Source organism: Brassica napus, chromosome A8 (genome assembly GCF_020379485.1).
Source record: "Brassica napus cultivar Da-Ae chromosome A8, Da-Ae, whole genome shotgun sequence".
In the NCBI taxonomy this organism is placed as follows: Eukaryota; Viridiplantae; Streptophyta; class Magnoliopsida; order Brassicales; family Brassicaceae; genus Brassica; species Brassica napus.
Window position 1 is genome coordinate 4,540,597 of NC_063441.1, and position 19,646 is coordinate 4,560,242.

Genomic DNA, 19,646 nt, shown 5'->3' on the forward strand with positions numbered 1-19,646 from the left:
AAATTCCAAAACAAAAAGAAACTGTGTGGAAATGATAGGGGAGAAGAGGACAAGGGAAGATATGAAAGCAAATATGAATGAGATCACCTGACACATATGAAACCCATAAGTTTGTTTGACACTATCTCCAATGATTTACTCTATTTTTTATTCTAGAATAGAGTAATTCTATAATAGAGTTAGAGTTTGTTCTAATAGTATTTTATTTTAGAGTAAAAAATAGAGTGATAAACAAAAAATAAATAAGTTACTCTATATTTGAAATAAACTTATTTTTCATTCTATTATAAAGTGAAAAATATAGTATCATTGGAATATTTTTACTCTAAATTCTAATTTAGAATGAAAGGGGGAAGAGATAAATACGTTTCTTTTTTTTCACATTGTATGGACCACAGTAGACTAAAGATATGAATTAGCTGTCTGTATATGAATGCTTTAATGTGATATCCCCTATATATTATTTGAGAAGCATTACAACTTTTTTTTGTAGCCACATGTCATCACTAGAATGATTTTTAGAATCCTTAGAAAAATAGGTTGGTCCATCTAAATATATAATAAGCTTTTTATTAAACCACAATAAATACATTATTAAATGTGCATCATTATTTCCTTAAATAAGATTACAGAATTGCCTAACGTGGCTAAAGTATATATGACAATTAATGATTTTGAATAATAAAGATTTGATAAAAATAAGTGTGTATTATAATTATATTTGTTTAATTTTAAGCTATTAAAATAAATTAAACAATCATTAGTAACTATATAATAAAAATTAAAAAAATTATTTATATAATGTTTTGAATTTTTAAAAACGAGTATAAATTACTAAAACTGTTAAAAGTTTCACATTCAAATTTTGTGATCTATGATTTAAAACTTTTGTTATGACATGACACAAATAATTAAAAAATAATATAAGTTGAAAGTCTCATTTAATAAATACCAAAAATAAAAGATATATAAATATATGTATCATTTTAAATTAAACTATATGCCATATAAAAATATAAAAATATCTTAATTTTGAAATTTACTTTGAACAATTTTTTGATAAAAAATTTGAAAAAATATTAACAACTTAATTTTTTAAAATATTATATATTACTTAAACCATTAATTTCACAGTGAAAATTTTGTTATCACTAATTTAGACTTTTTACTATAACAGATACAAATGATAAAAAAAAAATATGAGCAAAAAGCATCATCTAATAAATATTAATATTAAAATATACCATATATATGTTACTATCATTTAAATTTAATTATATATCATATCAAATAGAAAAAATATTTTTTTGATTTATAAAATTTATTTATATGCTTGCACCAATTTAACTATATAAGTAGTAGATAATAACTTTTTAATTATTCAATCTAAATTTATTATTTCATAATATATTATAAACATATAATATATAAAATAATTTATATATATAATGTTTATTCCGCGCAAGGCGCGGATCTTAACCTAGTATAGACTAAAGATGGTACTAGTGTTTCTTTACCATATAAATAAACTGCAATAACATTTAAGAAAATATATCACACAGTGTACCAATTAATAATTGCATTCATAATACGTTGGTGAGGATAAGTGTGATATCAAGAGATCAGTCGAGTGGAAAAGAAAGGTGACTGTAAAACGCAGAGTTCTTGATTTTAACTACACTGCAACTGCAAAAGTCTAAAATATGATAAACCAATTTCTCTATCTAAAAACTTATATGGTTGCGCGTGTTTCTCTTTGAAATCTTGGAGGGTATGCTCTCTCTATAGAGAGCTCATCAAACATTAACTATGACGATTGGTGGTGACAATAACTCTTTTGTCTTGTTATACAAGAATCGGTGACTTCTAAATTATTTTAGCACCTCTAAAAGTTGTAAATGTCGAACATAGAAGTGTAGTGAAAAACCAAGGGCTCCTTGCGCTTATAAATAGACTTTGATCACAGTGTACAAATTTCTTTGTTCATGATATGTGATTCACAGTCACCATCCCTTAAAATCCGATCATGTAGATGCTTTCATACCATGAAGGACGTCTATCCATTAAAGAATTAGTTTCAGATTTGTGTATCAGAGAATCATCGAAATCTACAAATCCATTCTTGTATTTTGAGATGTCATTTTGACCATGTTATTGTCTTAGAAAGAAGCATTTTCAGCAGGCATCCGCATGAGAGGACCGAAATGTACCGAGTGAATTACCAAGTTAGGCTCACTGTCCTGCTGCAAAATCGTCTACTTTAGATTCGCATAGAATCTAATGTTGAGTATGGGCCTGATCCTCCCAAAAAGCCCACATGATAGTTGTCCTAACACATGACTATGTAGTAGAGACTCGGCTCGCCGACTCGTGAGCGATTAATCGGCTCGACTCGAGACTGCTTTTAGCCGACCGATCGAGCGACTGAAAGCAGTCGACTCGAAACAGTAGCCCGACAGCTCGGCCCAATTGACAAAATGCCCATTAAGTCAAGACAAATTAGGTTAACCGCCTATAAAAGGGAAAGCCGCAAATCACTACACACTTACTTTTGGCTAGAAACTAGGGTTTTACATATTTATTCTCGCCGACTTGTACCCTCCGGCGAACCAGTGCCGTGCGAAGGTTTTTGGGTGCCCGAGGCGAGTTAAAAAATTTTTACATGATATCTTTTTTGAAAATAGCTCTATTTAAATTCAAATTATATAAAATATTTTTTTTTTGAAAAAACATATAAATATAACACTAAAAAGTTTTGATTTATTACCTAAACATTTTCTAAATTTTCTGCACCAGACTTTTATAAACTAAAAAATAAAATAATGATCAAAAGTAGGAATTAGTAATATAAAAACAAAAATACAAATTTTGAATTGAAATGTTGGTTGCTGTTAAAAACCTAAATCCTAGCGTTTAAATTAAATACAATACATTATATATTCAAAATATTATAATTTGTTAATCAAATTCTATAAATATATAAATTAAATCTAAATCATAACATATACAAAGATGAAAAATGTGGATCAAATATTTACAGTTAATTAGAAGTAGAATCTTTTTAGTTTACATAAAATATAGTAAAATTGATCATAAATTAGGTTTTTTTTTAAACAGAAGTCGAATTTAGAATCAAATAAAAATCTAACTAAAAGAATACATTAACTACTATATAAATTTTTTTTGTAATTAGCGATCCTTAAAATTTTACAAAATTTGGAGGTCTTAGGCAAATGCATTTTTCAATAAGCTGTAAGCACGGCTCTGCGACGAACCAGCTTTCGCCGGCTTGTTTCCACTGTTAATTTCCTCTTTTGTAACACAATCAAACGATTCCTTGATCTAATAAAACATTTTTTTCTCGATCCACTGACAAGAACTCGTCTTTTTTTCTTTACTAGTTTATCGATAGTACTCGGTTCAAACACCTGATAACACAATGTTACCCCACGATAAAGAAGTTTAAACGGTCCAGTGAATACAAATACGAACATATAGTGCAATACATCACAATGTCACGACAGACTGAAGATATCATAACTGTTATATATTATTATCATAAATCACTACGGGTCATCAAAAAACAATAAATTTTTTACGAAATTGGCCCAATTTGAACCCCCAACATTTGTATTATTTGGTCGCTAAAAAATGTTTTAACGCCAATAATTGTTGAAGACAGGCATATTTATTAGTTTCTAACAAGTGTTTCTTAGCCCAAACAAAACCAATGGAATCCAAAACACTTGAAAACAAGTAAACGGTTTATCTTAACGCTCTTGAATTGTAAATTCCAATATCGAAAATAAACAGAACTAAACCCAATCTAAAAAGTATTCACAGAAGAAATTAAATAACATATTTTATTGAGTTATTTTCACTCTAGGGCAGTTTACGTGTTTCTATGTCATAAAAAGGCACTTCCCGCTACTGGGGCAGTTTTCATGTGAAAAGACCCAACTTGCCCTCAGAAAATCCTAACCGGCCCGTTCCTTTTCTTTTTTCTTAGTTCGATTGTTCAAATTTCAAAATTTAAAATCTAGGTGGTGGACCCACGGACGGATATTATAGACGGAACTGTAAGGATAATTATTCACTTTCAACTTCGCTTTTACCGAGACCGGAGAGGGAGAAACCGAAGCGGCGATAGCGAGCCAAAAAAACGACGGCGAGTTTCGGCGACGATAAACAAGATGTCTCGACGGCGGAGTCTGCGTGGTAAAGAGATTGCCGTTGGTTAGTAATGCGCACCCCCCCCCCCCTCTTAGTTTGATTTAGTTTTGCTGTCGATTTGTCCCTCAAACGAGTGGTTTTTTTTTATTGGAACAGACGAGGTAGAGGTTGTACCGGCCAGTCTACCGGAGAGGTTATTTACAACAGATCGTTTCCCCTGCGAGAAAATCAACATGTACTCTACTATAGATTTTCTGCTGTGCGTTAGAGACGCACTAAACGGCACCGAGGAGATGGCGATGCTCCTGAGATCTTGCTTTGGAACCCTATTTAGGTTTCCTGTCCGTGGGGTGCTGATGGGCAAAGTGATACACGGGATGCTGACAAGGCAGGTGCTAACGAAGAAAGGAGGGTTTATTTTGTTGCGTAGTGCCTTTGTACTTGTGATGATTGCGTAGGGAGGGTTTATTTTGTTGTGACATTGCAGAAAGGGTTGGAGGTTGTTTTTGGTTAGGGCCCTTGTTGTGTTGGATGTTTCATTTACTATCGGCTCTCTGTGTTGCAAAACATGTTATGTCAGCAAGTTTTTTGTATTATCACCTATGGTTGGACGTTTAGGAAACCAAATCTTATTTATGTAGTTATTGTTGCATTTTTGGTTGTCGAACGCAAGCAAGTTGGTATACATTTAGATTTAGTAAGACTGTATGTTATAGAATGTACATTTGGGATTGTATGAAAAACGAGTGCACACATGTACACTTATAGTATGCGATGTACACCTGGCGTATGTACACGATTCAAGTTGGTATACATTTAGATTTAGTAAGTCTGTATGTTAAAGAATGTACATTTGGGGCTGTATGAAAAACGAGTGCACCCATGTACACCTATAGTATGCGATGTACACCTGGCGTATGTACGCATGTACAGAAGCGCTCTTGTATGTGGATGCGTAGGAGGAACCGTTTGGCGTTAGTGTGAACACTATAACTTGTAAACGTGTACTTAAAGTAAATTTAATGTATGAACTGACTCTCGGAAGAGTACATGTGGACAATGTATTGAAATGTGCGACATGTGTGTTAGGTGGAGGCGGAGGATGTATTTGTGCGAGTTAGAAACGACTGAGGTGTACAGGTGTACGTACGAGTTGGGAACAATATATGTGTACATGTGTACATCGTAGGTACACATGTACACAAGCGCTCCTTTATGTGGATGCGTGGGAGGAACCGTTTGACGTTAGTGTGAACACTATAACTTGTAAACGTGTACTTAAAGTAAAATTAATGTATGAACTGACTTTCGTATTGATCTTTGTGTTAGGTTGATTTGGTGTGAAGAAAAATAGAAAGAAAACGAGGAAGATGTGCGGTGGTGAGCGGAAGATGAAGATGTTGGGAACTTGGTAAAATCTGGACCGCACAAATGAAAAGTCAAATTGTTAATCTAAAGGTTGAAAATTTTGATAGATATATGTCTTGTCATATATAGCAGAAACATTATGGGCCGTCGGATGGTGAGGGAGATGTGCGGTGGTGAGCGGTTCCCGCCCTTCTACTTGTTGGGTCTTTTTGACTAGTAGTTACAGACGCACTAAGTTAGTTAGAAACAAGTGGAGAAAAGAGAGCTTGTTAGAAGAAACTGCCCCAGTAGCTGAAAGTGATCCAAAGTGTTATTAGAAACTTGTAAACTGCCTTAGAATGTAATTTTCTCTATTTTATTATGGGCATGTGACTCAGCCTTAATGCCCTGTCGCTCACTATTTATTAACAGCAGCAATTACTCTCTCTCGCTTCTTTCTCTTTCCATTTCGCTGTGTCAAGTTTAAACCAAAGCCTCTTCACTTTTACCCTATAATAGTCTCCTACTACCTACACTTTCTCGCTCTTGATCCACACTACTTACAAAATGCAATTTTCAAGAAACTCAATACTTAGACAACGAAGCAGAAAAGAAGGTTGGAGGTCGGCTTCTAAAAGGTGGACATCCGGAGATAGTTCAACGGCCTTCACCGACGCAACAAGCTGTGGTGGTGGTTACTCTTCAATGGAGGGTCTTTATGGGGTCTACTCAAATGGAGATACAGCAACCAGAAGCAAGAGGGTGATGGTTGTGGTGGATGAGACTTCGAGGTCGAAACATGCCATGATGTGGGCTTTGACGCATTTGACTAATAAGGGAGATTTGATGACTCTTCTCCACGTTGTGTCTCCTCATGATGAAGCTTCTCCTTCTTTGGTTCAATCACTTGGTTCTCTTTGCAAAGCTTGTAAACCCGAGGTAACTTACTGTAACGTATTTTCTGTAAGATTTTTGAATAAATAAATTCTTAAAATCTTGATTGGTTGATTGGTAAGTTTTAATAACAAAAGCCAAGAATTTAAATTAAAAGTCTAGCAATGCACATTTGGGTTTCAATTTTTTGTTTTTATACTATAATGTAAGATGTGTTGGCTGACAAAAAAAATGTGTTGAACTACTTGAGTAGTGCATGCGTTAGTGTTGGAGATGAGAAAAAAATGCAGAGAACTGGTCTCTGCAAAGTTTCTAATTGATTCCACTGGCTCCTCCCCTTTTTTATATTTTTAAAAGAAAATGGATGTGAAAAGTATTTTCATCATTTCTGATTGTAAGCTTTTTTCAGTTAAAGATCCAACTTATTTTCCTAGTTCAGATCTAATGGTTAAGAAAATGGTTTTATATCTTAGTTGAAGTATAGACTGGTATTGTTGGTACATAAACAGTTGTTACTTAAAAAGGGTACTTACCCATTTTAAATTATCTTAAATAGGATTTCGGAAGGAAAGTTTTTCGAAAACATCCAACATGTAATCAGGTATAGTTTTTCGTAAATTTTGATATTTTAATTGCATTCTCGAGATATTTCTAATTTTATAATTTGCCTTGGCTTAATCGTAATTAGTTACCTAAAGATTCCTTGAGATTTTTATAGTACTTTGGAGAAGTAAGAAGTGCTAATACTTATCTCTTTTTTGCATCAACAAATGTATTATAGTGGATTTGACAAAGATTTTATGGTAATTATCTTTTAAGGTGGATGTGGAGGCGTTGGTGGTTCAAGGACCAAAGTTAGCAACTATACTCAGCCAAGTGAAGAAACTTGACGTCACTGTTCTTGTTTTGGGTCAGAAGAAATCTGCACCATTCATCTCCTGGTGCGTCATCTCAACCGTCAGATCTCTTTCCTCATCATCATGATACTCTCGTTCCTCATCATCATGATACTCTCGTTCTAATAATTACTTTCATTTTCTTGTCGTTTTGTACGTAGCTTACGTGGACCCAGTAGATCTGAGGAGCTCGTGAATCGATGCATCAACGGTGCAGATTGTTTGACGATTGGTGTGAGGAAACAAAGCAACGGTGTTAGTGGCTATTTGATCAACACACGATGGCAGAAGAATTTCTGGCTTTTGGCCTAATCACAGTCTCTAATCTTAGCAGCCATAGATTGGATAATTATCTTTTGTCTTATAAGCTGTGTACCTCTTTGTAGTCCCATGTGTTAACGCTGTGTCTTGTAAGAAATTAAACAAAATATTTGTATCCCGTTTGATCCATTCCATCTTATTTAGAACGCTGATCCAATATCTTAAATGTTCTATAGTTTTCTTATAAGAATATGTTTTTCATATGTTTACTTAATATCTCAATATTATACTCTCTCTGTTCCCGAAACAAAGATTTTATAGAATATTCACGCATATTAAAAACATAATAAATATTTATAGTTAAATTTATTATTTATTTCACTATACATTTTCCAATAACTATCAGTCAATAGTATTTAATCAATTCAAATATTTTCGATTAATGTTTTTTAAAAGTATACAATTTATCAACATTAACTACTTAAAACTACTTTAAAATTCTAGAAAATCTATACTTTTAGGAACGGACGGAGTATATAATAATCATAAAAGATGGACTTGCAAAAACTAAATAATCTTTATATATATATAAAAAGGATGGAATTGCAAAAAAAAAAAATCATATATAATAATCTTTAATTTGTAAAATAGAGTTTTGAAATAAAACAATTTATAAAATAACTTCACCAAATTAACCTATTAAAATATTATAATAGTTTATTATGAACACTTAACTATAGAAGAATGTTGTATAATTATTCATCAAAATTACAATTCCTTTTCCGAGTTTCTAAATAAATATTTTAAAAAATAACTTATATATATATATATGAGGATTTTCCAAATATGACTCAACACTTGATTTTAAATACAAAACTATACCCAAACTTGAATCAAATGCAAAACTAACCCAAAAGCACTGTGAAATTACAGCCAGCCCCTTGTGACCAAACAAAAAAACAGAACTCATTTTTACGAATATATTCCCAAAAAGTCGAATGAGTCTTCTGAGATACTGTAAGTCGTCTAGACGACTTCCAGTGAAGTCTTCTGGTGTACTCGATCTTAAAAATAATTTATAATTTTTTTAAAAAATATTTTGACAAGTGAAAAATTAAAATCATGTAATTATAAACAGTTTTTAATAATATAAATTAAGATATAATAATATTGAATAGTTTTCAACATAGATGAGTGAAAGTAGTTAATCATGATATTCTTTGGCTTAGGGTTTGACAACAAATGTTGTAGTATTGTATGTATTCTTAGAGTTAGATTTTGGATTAAATGTTTTTTTTTTTGAATAATTAAATTTTTACCTACATGTGTTTATTTCTGTGTATAGTAAACACTTTTTAAGTTTAGTTTGATTTTATGAAATATTTAGTTAGTTAATTTAGTTTAGGGGTTATGTTTAGGGTCTCGATGACTAACATGTAAGTCGTCTGGCGATTTGAAGACTTCTCTGAAAGTCTTCTAACTCCCGCTAAAAATATTTTAATTTTCCGCTAAAAATATATTAGTTTCCCGCTAAAAATATTGAAGTCTTTTGGGCGACTTACAAGTAAGTCGTCTAGTAAGCATTTTATTAGATAACTTACTTGAAAGTCTTCTGAATCGAAAATATTTAATCATATTGGAATTTTTGTCTCCATATATAAAGAAAAATTTACATATTCTCTCTCCTCCTCTCAAAAGGCTTCAACAAAAATGGTATGTTCCTCATTTTAAAACTCTCCAACCTCTATGTAATCTCTTTGAACTTATAAACACCAAACTTTATATCAATTTATTGTTTTTGTCTCATGTCTTTCTCACTAGTTTATCTTGTTTTGCAGGTTTTTCATCACATGGTTCTCATCACATGGTTCTCATCTTCCACTCATTTAAAGGTAGATCTATTAATATTAGATATGTATTTTTGTATGTTCTATAGAGGTAGATCTATCTAATCTTCCACTCATTTTCTTTGTTTTTAAGTCATTTCAACGTTTTTGGATATGCATGTTTTTCAGATCTGGATTTGGATATGTTGGTTTTTCATTCAGTAGCCAAAATATTGATTAATATACATGAATTAACAAAAAAATGTTAAAAATTCTTTATAGTTTTAAATAGAATGAAAGTTTATTAAACATTGACGCAGACGACTTCCACGGAGGTCATTTGGCAGACTTCTAAAAAGTCGTCCATTTAGGTTAGTTTTGCAATTGATTTTAACCTAGACGATTTACATGTAAGTCGTCTAGGGAAAACATGTTAGTTTTGCATTTGACTGGACTCTGTCAGAAATTTGACTTTTCCTGGACGACTTACGTGTAAGTCGTCCAATAGAAAATTAAAAAATCAATATTTTGTTTTACCTAGACGAGTTACATGGGTTAGTTTTGCAATGGAAAAATAAAACAAAAAACAATATTTTTTTGTAGACGACTTACACGGAAGTCGTCCGTCCGACAACTTACATGGAAGCCGTCCAAGATAAGCAAGGTTTGACCAGAATCTCAGAATAAAATCATGACAACTTCAATGTAAGTCGTCGGTCCGACTTCAATGTAAGTCGGTCCGACTTCCGTGTAAATCGTCTAGAAAAAATATTTTTTTTGTTTTATTTTTCAATTGCAAAACTAACCTGAGACGACTTATATGGAAGTCGTCTAGGTATAACAAAATATTGATTTTTAATTTACTACAGGACAACTTACGTGTAAGTCGTCCAGAAAAAGTCAAATTTCTCACACAATGCGGTCAAATGCAAAACTAGCTCGTTTACCCTAGACGACTTACATAGAAGTCGTCTTGAATTTTTTTTTTAACAAACAACGATGGACGACTTCCATGAAAGTCCACTATAAAAACACATTTAAAAGTCAATTGCAAAACTAACATCTGCATTAACCAAAAGACTTCCATGTAAGTCGTCTACAGCCAGACGACTTACATGTAAGTTGTCTGGACGAACAGATCTGGGAAAAAAAAACTGATTTCATAGTTTCAACCAGTGAGATAACTTGTTTAGCACACATAAGTCTTCTCCAATCACCCAAAATCTCAAACAAAAGTGATCCACCAAGAATCGTAAGTTTCAATGGCTCTATGAACCATAAAAAAATTTAGAATCAAAATCTTGAGTTTTTTTGGATGAATATGGAGAGAAAGTGAAAAAGATGTTGTTTTTAGTTCATAAGAATTGAGAAAGAAAGAGTGTAAATCGATTTTTAGGTGTATTAAGAGCTTGAAATTGGTTATTCATGGTGGTTGGTATATTGATGGCAATAACAATATTGTGAATACTTGAGGAAGATGAGAGTGATAGAGTAAAATATGTATTTTCGAAAAAAAAAGTGTTGGTATTATCATGAATAATCTGAACTTTGGGGGTGAAAGAGACAAGTCAAAGTTCCAAAAAAAAATATGGATTAGTTTTATGTTTGATTTCAAGTTTTAAGTCATATTTGCAAAATGCCCATATATAGCAACAATACTGATAATTTAAATAAAATAAGAAAATAACATTAGAAATAAGTATTAGGAATTAGATATATTAGAAAAAAAATTAGAATCCCCTTTTATGATTTTTTATTTTTCTCTAAAATATAATTTTACTAAAATCCTTTGTCAATTAAAAATTCAAGGTAAAAATAATAACAATTCATCTAATCAATACTTTTTGCCAATAAAAATGTATGGATAACGTTAAAACTTCACAAGTAAAACTATTACTAAAATATCCACAAATTTTCTTAATACATTGATATTGATAATAAATCATATAATGAAAAATATGATTAAAATTTTCATTTATATCGAGTTATTTTGCTAGAAAATATCCAAAGTTTGAAAATAAATTATACCTCAAATTCAATCAAATGTAAAAATAATCTAATATAATAATGAAATTAAACTGCAAATATATCTTTCTTTATGACAAAAAAAAACTTGAAATAATATCATTACATATTTGGAAATTCCAATTCAAAAAATAAGTCTATCTACTCATATTTAAACTTAAATTAATTTATATTATTTTGAAAAATATTTTTACTGAAAAGTAAATTGAAATCATGTACACATAAAAATTCTAAATCGTATAAATTTGAATTTAATAGAACTCAATTGGTTTTTATACAGATGATCGAGAAGCCGAATACTCTTTTTTCTCGAGTTTTCAAAGGACTGTACTTCAGGAATGCTTCACCCCTGGAACCGATCCGATCATACTCTCCGTCATATGGCTGGAGGAGTATTATCTCTGCTAGATCTCTGGTTTGTAAAGGACTAATTAAAAGGGTGGGAACATGGTCAACTATTTCTGTGTGGAATGACCTCTGGATCCCAGCCACCTCCCCGAGACCAGCAAACAAAAACCCTCTTCACTGTTACCCGGATCTTACAGTGGATTCTCTCATTAATTGGGAATCCCGAACATGGAAATCATCGGTAATTAGGACTTTGGTGGACCCTGATGATGTCAAAATTATTGAAAGTATTCCTTTAAGTAGGAATCAGATGGAAGATAGAAATGGTTGGCACTTCACTAGCAACGGGAAATATACTGTACAATCTGGGTATCAAGTGGAACGAGTCTATCCAGACAAGGAAAAACCACCGGAATTTTATGGACCAACAGTGGATATACTTAAAGCCTATTGCTGGAAAATAAGGTGTCCTCCAAAGATAAAGCATTTCTTGTGGCAATTACTTTCAGGTTGTATAGCGGTGATGAAAAATTTAAAGGCAAGAGGTATACAAGGAGACACTTGTTATGTACGGTGTGGAGACCAGTAAGAATCAATTAATCATGTTTTCTTTGAATGTCCCCCAGCACGACAAGTGTGGGCGCTATCAAAGATACCATCGAATCCGAATCTCTTTCCTATAAGCTCTTTTTTTGCTAATATGGACCATCTCTTTTGGAGAGTTAACCCTAAGATGGAGGATCATCAGTTTGCATGGATAATATGGTATATATGGAAAAGTCGGAATAACAAAGTGTTTAGTAACATTGATACTGATCCGAGGGATACTCTCAAACTAGCGGAGCTGGAATCTACACTTTGGGCTGAAGCGCAGGTATTAAGGAATCAGAGTTTGATACAAGAAGCACAGACCAGACCCACTCGGGAAAATGTAGGAAGATGGTGTTTTACAGACGGTTCATGGAAGGATAAAGACCTATTTTCAGGGCAAGGCTGGTGTAGTACTCTCCCGGGTTTTGATAGTTTGCTAGGGGCAAGGAATGTACGGGCATGTCTCTCCCCTCTCCATTCGGAGATTGAGGCATTAATTTGGGCAATGGAATGTATGAAGAATTTAAGACAGTTTCAGGTTACTTTTGCTACGGATTGTTCTCAATTGGTAAAGATGGTTTCAGAACCTGAAGAATGGCCAGCATTTGAAAGCTACCTGGAAGAGATTAAGCTTCTCAGAAGCAGTTTCCTCAATTCAGATATCATTCATGTTCCTCGGACGGCGAACCTCAAGGCGGATAGCTTAGCACGCAGTGCTAGAAACCAACCGTCTTTTGTCGTGCACATGGATGCAGAGTTACCACTTTGGTTTACAGAGTCAATATGAGTCTGTAAATGTTTGATGTCAAAAAAAAAAAAAAAAAGAATATATGTTATATGTCTTGCTTGTCTATTAAGTTAGGATTTGGAAACATCTATTCAAGTAATTTTAGTATTTCATAGTTAGATTTTGGAATTTTGAATAATTTTAAAAAAAACTATAAATTGATATACAAGTGTGAACTTTTGTATATATTAATCATTTTATTAGTTGATTATATGTTTAATAAAATATTTATTGTTATATAGTTCAATTAACTAATTTCCGAGTTTAGATGTAAGAGACTTCGTTAAGACATCTACCAAGAAATTATGCACTAACAGTCTCTCTTAAAAAAGTTTTAGGAATGTAAGGGAAATTCATGATTATGAGATTTTATGAAAAAGTTTGATAAACTGTAACGTATTAGCAGAGTTTTAAAAAAATTTGAAAACAGTTTGTAAATTTAGGGACAGAAAACTTCTCGAAAAATAGCACAATTTCTTTGAAAAGATAATTATATTACACTATCTGTAATCATCACAAAAGATAAATATAAACTATTGTAAAATAATTTACCTATAAAAAGAGACACATTTGAAATGAATAGCACTTTTTTTTTTTTTGACAACAGCACATTTTCTTATTTTCATAATTTAACTAAAATACTTATTCTAGTTTGTGTTAATTTTATCATAAACTTTGTTTGATAAATTAATTTTTGTGCGAACCAAAATTCGCACCGTCGATTTCCGTAATTGGAAGAAAGTCAAGAAATTCTAACTTTCCCTAAGGTCCCGAATTCTATGCGAGAGACAACGACAAGTGACCGAATAAATGCGGAAAATATAAAAAGATAACAAAACGAATTTATAGAAAAAATAGATCTTATTTCGAATCCGCGTAAGAGCGTTACGATCATTACAAGAGATTATAAAAGCTTCGTCCGCAAGACTTGTCAGCGAATTACCTAGTTCTAGCAACCTAAAACCTTAAACCAAGTTGAGTTGCAGCTCGATAACATAAAACAAAAAAGATACGAAAAAGTTTAATTGATTTTGGACTGAACCTTATGAAAGGCTACCTACGTACCCATTTTGAGGATCAAGCCGAACGTAGTTCGATTGAAAGAGTAGAACAAGAGATCGAACCGCCTTTGCGAGTTCGTCTAGTAATCGAGTGCCAGTCATCGAAACAGAACATGTCGAGAATAATGCCTAGAGTTTCTAAGTGCAGAGAGTTCTAAGAGTAAAAAGATTTGTCTTCCTTCCTCTTCAACCTCGACGTCCTTATATACTCATCCTAGAGGCGATTTGCTCTTTCCCTTTCTGCTTTCGGTCGAGTTTATTGCTTCACGGAAATATTCCATTTTCCTTCGATCTTCGTGTTTATCTTTGGAAACTTCACAATTATCCTCCGAACTTGACATTTATCTTCTCCAGCAAAATAAAAGATAAACCGTCATAACTATTGGGCTTGATTTCGTATAAAATAGTGAGTGGGCTTTTAGCCGCGTTCTGGACCCTTTCAGGCCGTTTCCGACATAACCGTTTTTACGATTTATCGAAAGAGCGCTTCCGAAACGACGTCGATTCCGAAGAAAGTTTGAATTTCTTGTATAGTGGAGGCAGTTCAATGTGTTTAGTTAACCGTTGTCGTTTTATACGATCAATTCGAATTTCATACGAGATAACAAGTTCTTGCGGTTTTTAAATCGTAAAATTCCAATGGTGACTATGACCGAGATGAAACAAGAGCAAGTTCGATCCGATCTTGAAGGAGAGAGCTACGAAGACGCTACACTTATCAGAAAATTAAGACTCAGGAGAAGCTGTTCATGGGGAACACTGAAGTCTCCAAGATTGAAGGCCGCGGCAATGTGGTTTTGAAGATGACATCTGGACGTGGAGTCACTTTGACGAATGTGAAGCATGTGCCTGACATGAAGAAGAACCTGGTCTTGGGAACCTTGCTCAACAAGAATGGATTCACCACAAGTCTTGAGGCGGACAAACTCGTGATTAAGAAGAATGGGATGTATTTGGAAAAAAGGGTATGTTAAAGATGGACTTGTCTAGATGAATGTAATGACAATCAATCCGAAAGTTGTAGCTCCAAAAGTTTCAATGAATAAGAAAGAGCTAGTTGTTTATTTGGTTGAGTCTTTTAATATATGGTATGAAAGATTAGGCCATATAAACTACAAATCGATACAAAGATTAATGAATTTAAATCTAAGTCCTAAATGCAAAACATGTAAACAAAAATGCGAAGTATGTGTACAGATTAAGCTCACAAAAACGCCTTCACCTCATGTTGAAAGAATTAATAAACCACTAGATTTAATTCACACTGATTTATGTGATTTAAAATACATACAAACTTGAGGGGGGAAAAAGTACTTTGTGCCCTTCATAATGACTGCACAAAATATTGTTATGTATATTTATTACATAGCAAAGATGAAACCTTAAACTCGAGGTCGAAAATCATCTTAAAACAACTATTAAAGTAGTTAGAAACGACTGAGGAGGCGAGTATGATGGTTCATTTAATGCATTCTATAAAGAACATGGAATAATCCATCAAACTACAACTTCTTACTCACCAGAATCTAATGGAGTTGTTGAACGCAAAAACTGAACTCTTAAAGAGATGATTAATGCAATGTTGCAGGAATCTGGGTTACCCCCCAGAACATGTGGAGGGGGGAGGGGGGGAGGGGGGAAAGCGTTGCTTACCACTAATTATATCCTCAACAAAAGTCCACACAAAGTAACTCGCAAAACTTCATATGAATTATGGAAAGGTAATTTAACTTTCGTATAAATACCTCAAAGTGTGGGGGTGCTTAGCAAAAGTTGCGGTACCGTCATCAAAGAAGGTCACTATTGGACCTAAAATAGTGGATTGGACCTTCATCGGATATGCACATAACAGTAGTGCTTATCGATTTCTGGTACATAAATCTGAAATATCAGACATTCATGTCAATACAGTCATGGAATTAAGAATGCATTTTTCTTCGAAAATATTTTTCCATGTAAGGAAAAACAAGGTTCAAAACAAACTCGAGAAGAAAGAGACAACGACAAGGACTCAGAAACTGAGACAAACGTCGAGATTTCTATAAATGATATTTAAGAAAATTAAAAAAAAAATGAACCTCGAAGTAGCAAAAGAGCTTGAAAGGAAAAATCTTTTGGTGAAGATTTCCTAATGGCATTTTTAGTAGAAAATATTCCAAAAACTTTGGCAGAAGCCATGGCTTCACCAGAAGCTCCATCTTGGAACGAAGATGTCAGAAGTGAATTTGATTCTATCATACAAAATTATACATGGTACATAACGGATTTACCACCTGGCTGCAAAGCATTAGGGAATAGATGGATAATGGCATGAAAACCTGGTGGAAAATACAAATCTAGGCTTGTAGTTCAAGGATTCCGACAAAAAGAAGTGTAGAACCTAAATTCGACACAAAGTATTTGATAGTGATCGGGGTTGATCTAGGGAAGATAAATGATGTGGACAACGATATCTTCAGAACACAACGATGTTAAATAGTTTCCAGTAGGCAAAAATAGACTTTATTGATATATGGGATCAAATACAATGAGTTGAACTAGATCGAATGATACACACAAGTTCGATCAAGAAAGAATCTAAAAGTGGCAAGACAATAACATTTATATGAATGTAAGGCTCTCTCTAGGGTTTTCAACGTCTCTTCCTCCTTGTTTCTTTTCCTTCCATTATAGAGAGTCGACTCCGAGATCTCCGTGCCAGCTCCGCGATCTCAGCTTCTTGTTGTGCGATCATTGCGACCTCTGTGACTCCTTCTACGAGCTCGATTCTGGTTGTGGGCCTCGGCATGTCTCGGCCCATGTCTCTGATCGGGGCCCATTTTGGTCTTAACCAAAATTGGGTCCAACATTTGTCCCCCAGCCTTTTTTGATTTGATCGATAAGGAAAAAGGGGCGGTTATCCTTTGGTCTGGATTTTGTGGTTAAATAGTTGAAATCATTCGGGTTCGATTTTAATGATCATTTTCGAAAAGAACCGTTTGTCGGCACGCTTTCTTTTATTATTATTTTAATCGGTAACGGCTACTTTAGTCGCCGCTAGGGCGTAGACTAGGTTATAATTGCCTTTCTCGATAGCGATGATAGAGCCGTTAGGGAGGCTTATATATACGTAGGAGGCTTTCTTTCAGCCTTATCTTTGTTTCCTATCTCAGCTCTCTTTCTCCCTTGCTCAAAAATCTTTCTATTCGAGATCGAGATGTATTTGTCTTTCAATTTTCCTCGTCCAACTACTACTGCGGATGATCTCGAGAACCTTCACGAGGTTCATGGGGTCGATCGTTCTGTCGTTCTTGATTTGGCCAGAGCGGATGAGACCCTGAAACCGTGAGAGAGGGCTACTACAGAGCCTATCTTTCCTTTTCCCATTCTTGCGGTCTTATCTTCCCGATTCCGGAACCAATACTTGAGATCTTGGCAGAGCATGGGTTATCCCTCTCTCAGCTTCTCCCGAATTTCCTCAGGCATCTTGTTGCGTTTCTGGTTAAGGCTAGGGAGGAGGGTCTCGCTTTTGGTCTTAGCGAGTTTCGGCAGTTCATTCTGGTGAAACGGAACAATCAGACCCCTGGGACTTTCCTTGTTTCTCCACGTCCAGGTCGTCACGTCATAGAACATATTCCTTATCGAGACGAGAAGTGGCGCGAACAGTTCTTCGTTTTCAGGATGGATCGAGCATCTATGGGTGACTTCAATTTCTCCCGGCTCTCTCGGCGTTGGGCTGAGAATATCAGTTAGTTTCTATCTCGCCTATGCGTTTAGGGTTTTCGGGATCGAAGACTAAAATTTTTGTTTTATTTTACTTAATGTAGTTCCTGCTGGAAGTTCCTCGATGTTGGATGAGATCTGTGGTATGATGAGAATCCTTCGGAGATGTCGCTCGAATTGGTTCACTTTTGACCAAACTCGGATTCAGACTGTTTTTGCCTTGCCAGTGGGGACTGGCGTAGCTCCTTTAATCGAGAAGTCCGAGGACGAGACCGGGCATTCCCAGGAGGTCGCAGGAGCCTCTTCTGGTCAGGACCAGTCTACGGATCGGTTAAATAGACAGCTCGTGAGGAGGTCGTCGTTCCAAACTTCCGGGTCTGCGTCGAGGAGTCAAGCTTCAGGAAAGTCCCCTTTAATCTCGATCCATGATTCCGACGATGATGATGTTCCAGCAGAAAGTCAGCCTCCTGCTTCGTTGAGTCCTGGTATGGATGAGGAGACTGTGGTGGTGACTCGTAAAGGACGTCAGAGGAGTCTTTGTCCGGTCCATCTCGTCCTAGGTTTATCCCTAGGGGAGATGGTTCTTCATTTGCGGTTCAGAGCGATCTGATTTCCCTTGCTGGTTGTATGAGGTCCGCGGGTTGCCGTCTTCCTTCTCTCGCTTCGTCAGTTGAGAAGGAGGCCTATGCAAAGGTTGCTGTGGCGAGCTCTAAGGTTCGTTTCTCGTTTACCTTTTTTCAAAGAATCACTTCGTATTATTTGCTTATCTCGATTTTTTTTTCAGGTTATGGAGGCTTTCAATGAATATGTCGTGATGACGGAGGATCATGTCGCGGCTTCCAGGAATGATAATGAAATCGAAAGAATTGGTTCTGAGATCAAGAGGCTTTCAGAAGAGCTTGAAGCCACCAAGCGAGAGGGGAAGGAGGATGCTGAGAAGATCGAAGCTTTGACTGAAGACTGGAAAAGAGTTCATCTGGTAAATAAGGCTCTCAAATCTCGGATGGTCGCTAAACGGGCAAGAATTGTGGCGCTCGAAGTTGAGAGGGATCGGGATGTTCGCAGAGCTTCCCGTATTGCTCGTCGCGACACTGCGGCCAAGTATCGGGAGATTCTTGAATCCTTGAAAGATAGGTGGGCGAGCAAGAAGAATGAAATATCTGCTCATCAGGTGGTTGCGAATATCGATCTCTTGACCGAGCTCAAGGATGGAGGCTTGACTGTGGATGCGGAACTTGCTCATTTGAAGGAAATGGAAAGAGAATGTGTGGATCTTCCGGCGTCGGCTGCTGTGCCTGATTGGTCGATCTCTGAGCTCGATCTTCTTTAAATCTCTGATGATTATGTGGATCAAGTCGGGGGGTCGTCTGTCCCCGATGACTCCGTTTCTAGTTAGCTTTTTCTTTTTTTTTAATGTCTTTGGATATTCGCTGATCTTTGATCTCGATATTTTGAATGTTTTTTCTGACGGATAAGTATATAATTTCGGAATATCCCAGTTTCCTTATCTTTCGAGATTATTTCACTTGTGTTGTTGAGATATTGCGAGGTCTCGTCCTTTATAAAGCCTTTAGCTTCATTTGGGAACTTACGTAATATTTCGTTCAATCTCGTTTTTACTTGTTAAATAGCATGATTTCGAGAAGATCTAACTCTCGTGATTCTGACACGGTGCAAACTCGAACTGGTGTTGCCAATGTAGATCGCATTCGATCCGGAGACGTGAGCGACGCAC

At 34.9% G+C, this 19,646-nt stretch overlaps 2 protein-coding genes across 5 annotated transcripts; both read left to right on the forward strand.

Moving 5' to 3' along the window:
* The first annotated feature begins 5,236 nt into the window (after positions 1 to 5,236).
* Positions 5,237 to 7,840, forward strand: LOC106370489. 4 transcript variants are annotated; one of them, XM_013810491.3, is made up of 4 exons: positions 5,237 to 6,459; positions 6,971 to 7,015; positions 7,234 to 7,371; positions 7,472 to 7,840. In XM_013810491.3, exons 1-4 carry the CDS (start codon positions 6,088 to 6,090, stop codon positions 7,487 to 7,489), a joined length of 573 nt encoding a protein of 190 aa, XP_013665945.1. In that variant the 5' UTR covers positions 5,237 to 6,087; the 3' UTR covers positions 7,490 to 7,840. The 4 variants fall into 4 exon arrangements, with proteins under 4 accessions (XP_013665945.1, XP_013665943.1, XP_048593605.1 ...); XM_013810489.3 differs by having other exon boundaries at positions 5,921 to 6,459; positions 7,234 to 7,355; XM_048737648.1 differs by lacking the exon at positions 6,971 to 7,015 and having other exon boundaries at positions 5,921 to 6,459.
* A 7,118-nt stretch (positions 7,841 to 14,958) lies between these two features.
* LOC106369810 lies at positions 14,959 to 19,241 on the forward strand. Its single transcript, XM_013809921.2, has 5 exons — positions 14,959 to 15,174; positions 17,651 to 17,936; positions 18,016 to 18,455; positions 18,512 to 18,625; positions 18,696 to 19,241. The coding sequence occupies exons 1-5, from the start codon at positions 14,959 to 14,961 to the stop codon at positions 19,239 to 19,241; spliced, it is 1,602 nt and encodes a 533-aa protein (XP_013665375.2).
* Positions 19,242 to 19,646: the final 405 nt, after the last annotated feature.